We start from the raw sequence: 13,478 nt of genomic DNA on the forward strand, positions 1-13,478 counted from the left end.
ATACTTTGATAATAGATGAACTTTGAATGATAATTTTTTTTTAAATTACACTTTCACCAGTTCTGAATGTATCAGAGAAATTTGGTAACTAGGCAATTTGCAGATCTTTATGCCTAGTGTATAGTGAGAGCAGCCAAGGAATATCTCAGCAGTAATGTGTTTTGTTCTTTAGGTAACGAGATAAAATAAGGTTTAATTGAAGAGATTTGTGCATTGGTCTCTGTAGTTCATGCTATGACGAGTTTCTGGCTTCTGTTCATTCCTTTATTTCTGCTGCAATTTTGGCTGATTTTGAATCGGGAATGCCTGCAGATAAAGAACACTCAGCTGAATTGAGTATGCCTGGACAGTTTTGATTTTGTGCTTTATAATCTGTCTTTTACTCGTTTTTTTGGTCCCGTTTGCACGTTATGTTTCATTTTGTGTACATGGGGGAGTGGGTGCGATGTTTTTTTTTCTTTGAACAGGTTCCATGGTTTTTCTTTTTCTTGCAGCTGCCCATCTGAAGATGATTATCAGGGTTGTATACTGCACATATACTTTGATAATAAATATATTTTGAATTTTTAAAAGTTTAACATGACAACTTTAATCGTTCTCTTTTTTTATCCATCAATTGAATATGTATTTAATATTAAAATTTGAACAGTTAAACTCAAACAATAGGTCTAAAAAGATGAGACCATATGAGTGGCATTAGAAATTAATAAATGACGAGGAATAAGTACGACAAGATCAAAGTTTTCTCCTCGGCATGAGGAGACTGAGGGATGATCTGTGAAGATACTTAATGTTAAATGCAGTTGGACAAGGTAAAGGCAGCTGGGATTTACTTGCCTTCTTGGTTCAGGGCGAACTCAGGCATGCACAATGAATGCTGACAGCCATGCCCATATCTCATGAACAAAAGGAGACAAACCAGAACATTTTTCTCTGGGAAAAAAATTCAGCTACACAAGAAAATAATTGTAAAATCAGAACCAAATACAATCCTTTAGACATACTGAACTTTTTCAAGTTAGAGGGCAAAAGATATATAATGTTATCGATGAAGTCAAAGCAGAAAAAGAGAGTCAAAATAAGAACCAAGTTTAATATCACTGCAATCTGTTCTGAAATTTGTTGTAAAAATCTACAAATTACAATAAGAAAAAAATACATACAGTACAGTGCAAAAGTCTTAGGTATATATATATATAGCTAGGGTGCCTAAGACTTTTGCTCAGCAATGTAGTAATTTTATGTATTGCACTGTACTGCTGCAGCAAAAAAAAACAAATTTCATGACATATGTAAGTGATGATAAACCCAATTCTGATAAGAGTCTCTATTGTGGACTGAGAATGGAAAGGGGGCAGGGAGAGGGGAATAAATAATATAAAATATACACACACACAGTTCCAAGGAAAGGTCTGTGAAGCCTTTGCAATTACCTGGTTTGCTGTATTAATTGCTCATAAAATGTGGCCTGATTTTCATCTAAGTCACAATAACAGTCAAACACAGTAACACACAAACAATTGTACTTTTCGTCCCTTTACTGAACACATTGTTTAATCATTCACAGTCCAGGGCTGTTCATGCAAGGTATCCCAGAACTATTGATGAACTGAAATAGTTTTGTATGGAGGATTGGTCTAAAATTCCTCCTTGCTGCATGTGAACCCTTATATTGCATAACTGGTAGCACCTCCTTTAGCAGTAATAATCTCCACGTTTCCTTAGATACCCACCAGACTTGCACAAAAGCATAGAAAAATGTTAGACTATTCCTTCAAACAAAACTATTTCAGTTCATTAGTATTTCTGGGATACCCAGCATGAACAGCCCTCCTCAGGTCATACCACAGCATCTCAGTTGACTTAAGGTCTGGACTCTGACTTGGCTATTCCAAAACATGAATTTTCTCTTTTCAAACCATTCTGTTGTTGATTTACTCTTATGTTTCAGATCATTGTGTTGTTGCATCACCCAACTTCTGTTAAGCTTCAGATGACAGACCGCTATCCTGACATTCTCCCGTAAGATGTCTTGATTCAATTTTGAATGCATTGTTTCCTCAACAATTGCAAGATGTCAAGGCCCTGAGGCAGCAAAACCACGGCGCTCCTTCCACCATGCTTCACAGTTGGGATGAGATTTTGGTGACGGTCTGCAGTGCCCTCTTCCCTCCATTGTCAGAGAAGCGTTTGGAACATCCAAGTGGTCCTTTACAAACCTGAGACATGCAGCAATGATTTTTTTTGGGGGGGGGCAGTGGTTTCCAGCGTGGTGCCCATCCATGGCCTTGTTCAGTATTCTTCTTGAATTGAATTGACTTTATTTCTTACATCCTTCACATGGAGTAAAAATCTTTACGTCTCCATCTAAATACGCAATGTGCAATCATAGTAATTTATCATAACTTATAATAGATAGAACAGTCAATGTGACATAGAATACACTCAAATCAGCGTAAGTTAGTCAGTCTGATGGCCTGGTGGAAGACGCTGTCCTGGAGCCTGTTGGTCCTGGCTTTTATGCTGCGGTACCGTTTCTCAGATGGTAGCAGCTGGAATAGATTGTGGTTGAGGTGACTCAGGTCCCCAGTGATCCAAGAGGCCCTTTTTACACACCTGCCTTTGTAAATGTCCTGAATCATGGGAAGTTCACAACTACAGATGTGCTGGGCTGTCTGCACCACTCTCTGCAGAGTCCTGCGATTAAGGGAGGTACAGTTCCCGTACCAGGCAGTGATGCAGCCAGTCAGGATGCTCTCAATTGTGCCCCTGTAGAAAGTTCTTAGGATTTGGGGGCCCATACCAAAACTTTTTCAACTGTCTGAAGTGAAAGAGGCGCTGTTGTGCCCTTCTCACCACACAGCTGGTATGTACAGACCATGTGAGGTATTCAGTGATGTGGATGCCGAGGAATTTAAAAGCTGTTCACCCTCTCAACCCCAGATCCATTGATGTCAATAGGGGTTAGCCCATCTCCATTCCTCCTGTAATTCGCAATCAGATTCTTTCTTTTTGCAACATTGAGGGAGAGGTTGTTTTCTCGACACCCAATGTCAGAGAGATGCCTTCTTCCCGTAGGCCACCTCGCTATTGTTTGAGATAAGGCCAAACAATGTAGTGTCGTCGGCAAATTTAATTAGCAGATTAGAGCTGTGTGTGGCGACACAGTCATGGGTATACAGGGAGTAAAGGAGGGGGCTTCACACACAGCCCTGAGGGGCTCCTGTGTTGAGAGCCAGAGGGGTGGAGGAGAGGGAGCCCACCCTTATCACCTGCTGGCGATCTGACGGGAGGTCCAGGATCCAAATGCACAAGGCAGTCAAGGTTGAGGTCTCTGAACTTCTTCTCCCAGCCCCACATACACATCCACCAGCCCTACCCTCAAACCTAATCCTAAGGTACAAGGGGGTACACACCCCCACTAAATCGAGGCGTACCCTGATTAACCTTGGCCACACCCCCACAAACTTGACGGCTTGTGTAAGGAGGAGCAAGATCCAATAAAGGTTAGTGAAGGCGTGGGCCAGATCAAAGTGGCAGGGTTGTGTGACACTGAATCTCCAGTGACGAGATCAAGAAGCACAAGAGGGATGATTCTCCCACTGCTTGCATGCTCTCGGCTTAGTGCTCTCAGCTCTGTTCATATGGACACGTGAACAGAGATTTCAACAAGTTGAAGAGATTTCAACAAGTTGAAGAGATTTCTGTATGTCTTTTGCTGTCATCCTTGGGTTCTTTTTCACCTCCTTCGGCATTGATTGGAACACCTGACTCCAAATAGCTTTTGTAGAAGGCATTATTCCAGAGGCTCACATAATTTTTTTGAACCTAGACTGTGATTGTTTAAACAATGTACTCAGTATTGACAAGAAGCAGTACAATTGTCTGTGTGTTATTAGTTTAGACAGACTATGTCTATTATTGTGACAGATGAAGATCAGACCACATTTTATGAGTAATTAATGCAAAAAACCAGGTAATTGCAGTGTCCACAAATTACTGTAATTCAGTTTTCTTTTATTCTCTCTATTATCATGTCTTGCATTGTACTGCTGCCGCAAATTTAACATCCACAATATTTGCCGGTGATAGTAAACCTGATTCCGATTTATAAGGCCATTAGGCATGATCTAGTCATTATTATAAGGGAGTAAATTTCTATGTATTATAATAAATGTGTTCACTGCTTAAAACAATGTAATTACCATTAGTTAGTTGACAAATTTGCTTGCTGCTTTGTGAAGTAAATGGAACACAACTCCAAGGCCAAGGTCAACAGATATGGGTATGTGTACACAGAATATCACAGTGCATGGATACTCAGTGGACATTTTATTTGGTACACCTGCTCATTAATGTAAATATCTAATCACCCAATGTGTGGCAGCAATTCAATGCATAAAAGCACACAGGCATGGTCAAGAGGTTTGGTTGTTCAGAGGAAACAACAGAAATGTTTCTAAGTGATTTTGACCTTAGACTGATTGCTGGAGCACGAGGGGTGGTTTGAGTTTCCAAGAAATTTCTCTGGTCTCCTGTGATTTTCACGCACAATAGTCTCCATAGTTCACAGAAAAAGGTGTGGAAGACAAAATAAAAATCCAGACAGCGGCAGTAGTTTCATGGCGAAAACACTTTGCTAATGAGGGAGGTCAGAGGGGAATGGCCAGACTGGTTCAAGCTGACAGTAACTCAAATAACCATGCAGTTACGACAGTGGTGCACAGAAGAACATCTCTGAACACACACTTCGAACCGCGAAATGAATGGGCAGCAGCTGCAGAAAACCACGGACATACATTCAGTGACCACTTTATTTAGGTACGGGGGGTAACTAATAAAGTGGCCACTCAGTGTGTTTATTAATTGTTTCTTTCTTTGCTACACTCAGCCAAGCAAGGAGTTTAAAGGATTGGGAAGTGAGAGATTGGTTACTAGCTTTACCTTTTATGCTCAATTGAAACAAAAAAAACTCAAGTTTCAATTTAAAAACTTTACATGCTTTTCATCTGCAAAAACACACACAAAATTCTGGAGGAACTCAGCCGGTCAGGCAACTATCCATAGTCGACATTTTCGGTCGAGATCATGCTTCAGGACTGAGAAGGAAGGGGGAAGATACTGAAATGGAAAGGTGGGGGGGGGGAGGAGGAAAGGAGGAAGAGGCTGGCTGTAAGGTGAAGGGTGAAGCCAGGTGGGTGGAAAAGGTCAAGGGCTGGGGAAGAAAGAATCTGAGTGGACCATTGGAAAAAGGGAAGAAGGAGACGACACAGGGGGAAGTAATATGCAGGTGAGAAGAGGTAAAAGGTCAGAGTGGGGAAATGGGGGGGGGGGTTGATTACCAGAAGGAGGAATCAGTATGGAATTTTCACCTACTGCAAAGTGACCAATAATAACTTCTAGACTTTTAGCTGGTAGCAGCACAATAGCAAAGAAATTCAGTACAACCCAGTCAATTTTATTTTGTTTAAGATTATCACAAAATATGCAAAGCAGAATATTCATACCTCAGTGGTTTCTATTTCTCCATAATGTTCATAACATCCTGTCCCTGACTCTCCACTTGTCCAGTCTCCATATACCAGGTCCGGAAGTTCCCAGAAAAGTGGAGCACTATTATTAAATTCTGTGAAGTGTTCCTTCTCTGAGATATAAACCCGCAGGTCCTGCAAGGGTCAAGAACAATAACTTAGATTACTAAATACAATGAATAAAAAAAAAATCAGTTTATTCCGATTTGATAAAAATATCTGTAGATTTAACTGTTGGTCACCACTGGTAGCACAGTGGTTCAGTTTTTCCCGTTCTGCAAGGGTTTCCTCCAGGTGCTCCAGTTTCCTCCCACAGTCCAAAGATGTAGCGGTTTGCAGGTTAATTGGTCATTGTAAATTGTCCCGTGATTAGGCTAGGATTAAATCAGGGGATATCAGGGTGGCGCGGCTCGAAGCACTGGTGGGGCCTATTCCGCACTGTATCTCAATAAATAAATAAAAACTAACTGGTGTAGCACATAGCAAGCTGGAAACGAGTACCAAACTGAGAAATCTGTCCAGAATGAGTTGAAAGAGGTTGCATGAAGGCTACTGAGACACCAGCATTAACAGGGGTTTAAAAGAGGAAAGTAACAGTACAGACTGAAGATCAATGATCAAAAACAGTGATTGATTCGCCCTCTTACCACTCAGTAATTCCAACATTCAGGTTTCATACAAGTGGGTTTACTTTCTGCGGTTTGAGTACATATGAATTGAAATCTCCAACACAACTTTGTGTTGCAATCAGATTAACCTCCAAAAGGACCACATCGTTGGGCTTGGAGGCTTTGTGCCTCAATGACCTGGAGAGCTATGCTGGCTGGAGTCAGGGCTTTATGCTTTGGCAGGGTCAAAGAGTAGAGGTCTGATGAATAGTGGTCCACTAGTCCCCCAGGCTCAGGAGTTTAGCTCAGGTCTGACAAACCTGACTGGTACAACAAAACTGTTACAGAAACAGCAATGAAGAATCCTTCTATATCTAAGTGCAATGGTACACTCTTTAAGAAGGGAGGAAGACAAAAGAGAAGAACCTATAGGTCAAGTAGCCTAACCTCGGTGATTGGGATAGTGTTGGAGTCCATTATTAAGGATGAGGTTTTGGGGTACTTGGAGACTAATGATAAAGTAAGTCAAAGTCAGTATGGTTTATGTAAAGGAAAATCTTGCCTGACATCTCTTAAAGAGTTCTTCGAGGAAGTAACAAGCAGGATGGAGAAAAGGAAGGCAGTGATGTCATTTTCTTAGATTTTCAGATGGCATTTGATAAGATGTCTCACACAAAGCTGCTTAACAAGATAAAATCCTATGGTGTTACAGGAAATCTACTTGCATACCGACGGGTAACAAGTAGAAATAAAGGGGGCCTTTTCTGGTTGGCAGCAAGTGACCAGTGGTGTTCCTGAGCAGTCCCATACTGACCTCTACTTTTCATATTGTTTGTCAGTGATTTAGACAGTGGAATTGATGGCTTTGTGGCAAAGTTTGCAGAAGACATGAAGAAAGGTGGTGGGATAGGTAGCACTGACGAAGCCATGTGATTGCAGCAGGACTTAGACAAATTGGAAGAATGGGCAAAAAGGTGAGAGATGGAATACAGTGTTGGGAAATGTATGCATTTTGGTAAAAGGAACAATGGTGCAGACTGTTAACTAAACGAAGAGAAAATTCAAACATCAGAGGTGCAGAGACTACCAGGCTGAGTCTGTGGTAAAGAAGGCAAATGCAATGTTGGCATTTATTTCAAAGGGAATAGAATATAAAAATAAGCAGATATTGCTGACATTAGTCCAGCCACAATTGGAGTGATGTCAACAGTTTTGGGCCCCTCATCTCAGAAAGGATGTATCGTCATTGGAAAGAGTCCAGAGGAGGTTCACAAGGATGATTCTGGGAATGAGGGGGTGAATAAAAGAGGAGTGTTTGGCAGCTTTGGGTCTGTACTCACAGAAATTTGGAACAATGCATGGGGATCTCATTGAAACTGAACCGAATGTTGAAAGGACTAGATAAGGTGGATGTGGAGAGGATGTTTCCTCTGCTGTGGTCATCCAGGACTACAAGGCACAGCCTTAAAATTGAGGGGTGCCTTTTAGAATAGGAGGATTTTTTTTTTGGTAAGGAGTGATGAATCTGTGGAATGCTCTGCCACAGACTGCAGCGGAGGCAAAGTCCATGGGTATATTTAAAGCTGAAGTTGGTAAGATTCCTGATTGGTCAGAGCATCAAGGGATATGGTGAAAGGGTAGGTATATGGGGTTGAACGGGATCCAGGATCAGCCATGATGAAATGGTGGAGCAGACTCGCCATTTTAATGGCCTAATTCTGCTCCTATGCCTTATGGTCTTTATGACTGACAGTCGTGAAAACCAAGAGGAAGCATCAACGTCAGCAAGACGAAGGAATTGGTTGTTGACTTCAGAAGGCGTAGTGGACGGCACAACCCAATTTACATCGGTGGTGTGCAAGTGGAACAGGTCAAAAGCTTTAAGTTCCTCGGGGTCAATATCACAAATGACCTGACTTGGTCCAACCAAGCAGAGTTCACTACCAAGAAGGCCCATCAGCACCTTTACTTCCTGAGAAAACTAAAGAAATTTGGCCTGTCCCCTAAAACCCTCACTAATTTTTATAGATGCACCATAGAAAGCATTCTTCTAGGGTGCATCACAACCTGGTATGGAAGTTGTCCTGTCCAAGACTGAAAGAAGCTGCAGAAGATCGTGAGCACGGCGCAGCACATCACACAAACCAATCTTCCGTCCTTGGATTCACTTTACACTGCATGCTGTCGAAGCACTGCTGCCAGGATAATCAAGGACACAACCCACCCAGCCAACACACTTTTCGTCCCGCTTTCCTCCGGGAGAAGGCTCAGGAGCTTGAAGACTCATACGGCCAGATTTGGGAACAGCTTCTTTCCAACTGTGATAAGACTGCTGAACGGATCCTGACCCCAATCTAGGCCACACCCTCCAAATATCCGGACCTGCCTCTCGGTTTTTTTGAACTACCTTACTTTCCATCTTTCTATTTTCTATTTATGATTTATAATTTAAATTTTTAATATTTACTAATTTTTACTATTTTTAATATTTAATATCTATAATCCAGGAGGTGTGAAGCGGAGAATCAAATATCACTGTGATGATTGTACGTTCTAGTATCAATTGTTTGACAACAATAAAGTATAAAAGTATAAGTATAAAGCTACTGACACAATGAAGGAAGCCCTGAACACCGCCAGAATTGGAGGACCTTCATTGCTGCCCTAAACGTTAGTGGTGTAATGGGCAAAAAAGAAAGAGTCAGGTTCAGGAAGCTGGGAGCACTCTTTCTTTAATTTTACGAAACAATGTAGTATTTATCACTGTATTCCTTCCATGGTATTTTAAAACAACACTCCTTCACCCGCTACAACTGAATGCACCCTTTGCTTATCGGTATTCATCCATGGCATAAAAGGAGGTTGGGAACCCCTGATCTAAGTAGTCATGACATGGTAAATAAAAAGCAGCATTCAAGAAAAACTAATGCAACTCTACATTTGGTTCTGGTTAATGCAATGACACCAGCCGAAAGAGCAGTGATGCTGTCTTCCCATGTCATAGTCAATGCACACTAAACCCTCTTCAGTGGTCATGACCACATTGCTTCAGGGGAGCTGGCTGGACACAAATTGCTGTGTTTTTTTTTTCTACAGTCAGGTTCAACTCCAGCTAGCAGCACTCTACCATGTTCAAGAACCCTCTGCAGGATTTCACTGGGGGTACTTGAATGTGGCCCATCTATTTAAGAGGGAAAGGCAAGAGTAAATTAAAAGTTGGCACAACATTGTGGGCTGAAGGGATAACGCAATGTAATATTCTATCGAGTACAGCCTCGAGGGAGTGCCACTGTCGTCAGTGACATCGCGAGTTTTCTCTGGGCTCTAAGTGTCTTGAAAAAAAGAAACTGGCTCTGCCTTAAAAGCAGGTACAACTGTTTTATGAAGTGTTCCCAATTTTTCAATTAAGGTCCCAAAGTGTGAAAATATATGTACAGTGAGAATAAAACTATGTTGTATTCTTACACAGATGCACAATATAATATTTACACAAGTAACCAATATTCAACTCCTTGCTCAGTTTAGATCACAAGTGCTTATCACAATTAGGGTCTGTGTCCAACCACCCCTGGGGGATAAACTGGGGTTCATTTTATACCTTTATCCTATTCACCTGCATATACCATGTCAGTAAAACTCAATTAGTTAATATACAGTGTACAAGAGAATTATTGTCTACCACATAATATGGGGTGGCATGGTAGTCTAGTAGCTAGCACGACACTTTACAGTACCAGTGACCCGGGTTCAATTCCCACTGCTACCTGTTGGGAGTTTGTACGTTCTCCCCATGACTGCATGGGTTTCCTCCGGGTGCTCTGGTTTCCTCCCACAGTCCAAAGATGTACTGTTTGGTAGGTTAATTGGTCACTGAAAACTTTCCAATAATTAGGCCAGAATTAAATGGGGGTTGCTGGACAGCGTGGCTCAAAGGGCCAGAAGGGCCTACTCCACACTGTACCTCCATAAAAAATCAAAAATTTCTGAACACATACTAACCATTGCATAACGTCTTTTGTATTTATCGTCTTACATACATTTTAACCAATCGTTGCCCACCCAGTGGTACATCCCTTCAGCATACTGTGCATGTGCACTTTCTCTCTTTCACGAATTGAGTAGCTTGGAAGCAACGCCTCGGTTTTGCCAAGACATACCCGGAACCACCAAACGACAAAGAAATGAACAGCCAAACTCACCAATGTCGACAAACAACACAAAACAAATAAATATTTACATATTAAATTTAATAAATTTAACTTATTCTATGAGTCTGTGTGTGCTTACTGGTGTATTGATTATGCCAAATAAGCACATATGTGTTTGTCTGTATGGATAATGTCTTCTGTCCTATGGGTGTGCAGCCCCAATACCATTCAGCAAACAGCAGGACCAAATGTAAGATTGTGCTTTGGATGGAAGAAAATAAGTGTATAATAACTTGAAATTGTGAAATTATTACAGGGCCTTCTGTCACATCCCATTTCCTCCCACATTCCAAAGACGTACAGGTTAGGCGAGTAAATTGTGAGCATGCTACGCTGGCGTTGGAACCATGGCAACAGTTGTGCGCTGCCCCCAGCTCATCCTTGGACTGTGTTGGTCGCTGTTGTGAACAATGCAGGTCACTGTATGTTTTGATATGACAAACAAAGCGAATCTTTCTTTCTACATTCATGGCACCAAAGATTGGTTATACCATAAAGTATATGAGCAGAATTAGGCCAGTTAACCCATTGAGTCTGCACCATCATTTCATCATGGCTGATCCATTTCCCTCTCAGTCCCAATCTCCTGCCTTTCCCTGTATCCCTTCATGCCCTGACTAATCAAGAATCTATCAACCTCAGCCTTAAATATTCACCGACTCGGCCTCCATAGCCACCTGTGGTAACGAATTCTACAGATTCACCACTCACTGACTAAAGAAATTCTTCCTCATCTCCGTTCTAAAAGAATGCCTCTCTATCCCCTCCTCATTCTTTTGAATTCCAGTGAGTACAGGCCCAGAGCCATCAAATACACCTCACATGAATCCCGGAATAATTTTTCTGAATCTCTTTTGAACCCTCTCCAATGTCAGCACATCCTTCAAAATGTTACACTGGCATACTGCTTCAAAACAAATATTAACCTCTGGTTTTGCATACTGCTTGTGTGTACTGTTACGAGAATACACATAAAATTAAGATGTTTGCTGGCCTGGGCTAGCATCAGTGGCATCAGCAGTTGGTCTGCCACCTGCCCTCAGGGGAAGGAGAGATAAGGAACAATGGAGCAGCGTCTGGAGATGTGTAATGAAGGGATGTGGGAGGAAGAGCTGTCTGGAGCGGCTCCCCCCTTTGAGCCCTGAACTGTTTGAAGTGATGGACAGGCGATACCCCAGCAGGGGGATAAAAAGGGACAGGTTCGCTAAGACAGACACACACGCCACCCGAGGTAACGAGACCCTGGAAGCGGTGCGCTTCTCACGAGTGGGTGAGAAGTCCCAGACAACGACAAGGGTGGAAAGGTACGATCAGCGGGAACCCGGTGTGTGTCCGCCCTTGCCTGGGTGCCGGGTTCACTGCAGAGGATCGACCGCATCTGGAGGAGGGGTCACAGTCGGTGACCTCAGGTGACATCACCAAGGACCCACCCAAAAAGCTGTTTGTGAGCCATCTCGCTGGTCTGTGAGCCATCCTGCTGGTCTGTGAGTGAAGCCGTTCTGAATGATGAGTTGTTCCTATTCTATCTCTCTCTTCCCCCACATTGTCCACCGCCATGGCAACGATTACTGCGAACTGAACTACTAAACTGGACTGAACTTTGAGTCATTTTGAAATTGGTCATTTACCCCTAGACAACGATAGAGCTTGATTGATGCTGTTATCTTAATTCTGTGCACATGTGTGTTTATCATCACTGAACTGTTGCATTTATTATCCTTTCGATTACTGTGTTGCTTGTTTCTGTAATAAAACTTTCTTAGTTCTAGTACTCCAGACTCCAACTGAGTGATCCATTTCTGCTGGTTTGGCAACCCAGTTACGGGGTAAGTAACATAAGTGGGGTTCTCGTCCGCGATTTTGAACGCTAAATTTGGGACGGAGTAAATTGATTGGGTTAAAATTCCCGAAAGAAAGAAAAGACAAACAGCAGAAATGGAGGTTGAGGAATTTATAAAGGCGCCGACCTTGGAGGCATTAGAGGATGCCAGGAAATCGGAATTGATAGCTGTGGCCAAACGGGTGAATCTTGCTAAGGTGAAGTCGACAATGAGGAGAGAGGAGATACACAGAGCTATTGTAGAGCACTATGTATCTAAAGGTGTGTTTCCCCAAGGTGAGCTGGGGGAGGTGTCTATTGAAAAACCTGCTGGAGACGCGGTACAGGTACAGCTTGAAAAACTGAGACTCGAGCACGAGTTCCGGGTACGGCAGTTAGAACACGAAGAGAGAGAGTTAGAAAGGCAGGAGAGAGAGTTAGAAAGGCGGGAGAAAGAGAGAGAGTTAGAAAGGCGGGAGAAAGAGAGAGAGTTAGAAAGGCGGGAGAAAGAGAGAGAGTTAGAAAGGCAGCAGAAAGAGAGAGAGTTAGAAAGGCGGGAGAGAGAGAAAGAGGTAGAAAGGCAAGAGAGAGAAAGACAGTTGGAGAGAGAGGAGAAACAGAGGGAAAGGGAATTTGAGCTGGAGAAGTTAAAGATAAGGGCCGAGCAGGGGCTCGTGCCGAACCAAGGTGGAGGGTTCCGGGCGACCCAGGAGGTTAGGCTGGTTCCCCCATTTGACGATACCGATGTGGATCGGTACTTTCTCCACTTCGAAAAAGTAGCTATAAGTCAGGAATGGCCGAGGGATAAGTGGGTTGTCTTACTTCAGAGTGTACTGAAAGGGAAAGCCCAACAAGCTTACTCAGCTTTATCCGCGGAAGATGCCCAGAAGTATGAGGTGGTGAAGGAGGCCATCCTCAGGATTTATGAGTTGGTCCCGGAGGCATACCGGCAGAGGTTCCGGAATGCGAGGAAGCGGTGGGACCGCACGTATTTGGAGTTTGCTCGTGAGATGCAAACATATTGTGAGCGTTGGTGCGCCTCGAAAGGGGTAGAGGGGGATTATGACAGACTGCTGCAACTGGTTCTGATTGAGCAGTTTAAAGGTTGTGTCCCTGAGGGTATGAGACCCTACCTCGATGAGAAAGAGGCAGCCACGTTAGCCGCAACTGCTAAGTTAGCGGATGAGTATGCGTTGACGCATAAAATGAAGGTTGCCCCGAGTAAAGGCTACCAGAAGGGTAGTCAGGACGGCGGGGAGAGTCCACCGGAAAAGTCAGAAAGTAAGCCGGGGACTAGTGAAAAGGATAAGGT

At 42.9% G+C, this 13,478-nt stretch overlaps 1 protein-coding gene across 1 annotated transcript in view; it reads right to left on the reverse strand.

Annotated features, from left to right (window-relative positions):
• clptm1 (CLPTM1 regulator of GABA type A receptor forward trafficking) overlaps nucleotides 1–13,478 on the reverse strand; it is a 79,165-nt gene that overhangs the window by 33,338 nt on the left and 32,349 nt on the right. Inside the window, exon 4 of the mRNA XM_063061256.1 lies at nucleotides 5,508–5,666. Coding sequence (XP_062917326.1) covers nucleotides 5,508–5,666 — 159 coding nt within the window. The remainder of the gene's footprint in view (nucleotides 1–5,507; nucleotides 5,667–13,478) is intronic.

Source organism: Mobula hypostoma, chromosome 10 (genome assembly GCF_963921235.1).
Source record: "Mobula hypostoma chromosome 10, sMobHyp1.1, whole genome shotgun sequence".
NCBI lineage: Eukaryota > Metazoa > Chordata > Chondrichthyes > Myliobatiformes > Myliobatidae > Mobula > Mobula hypostoma.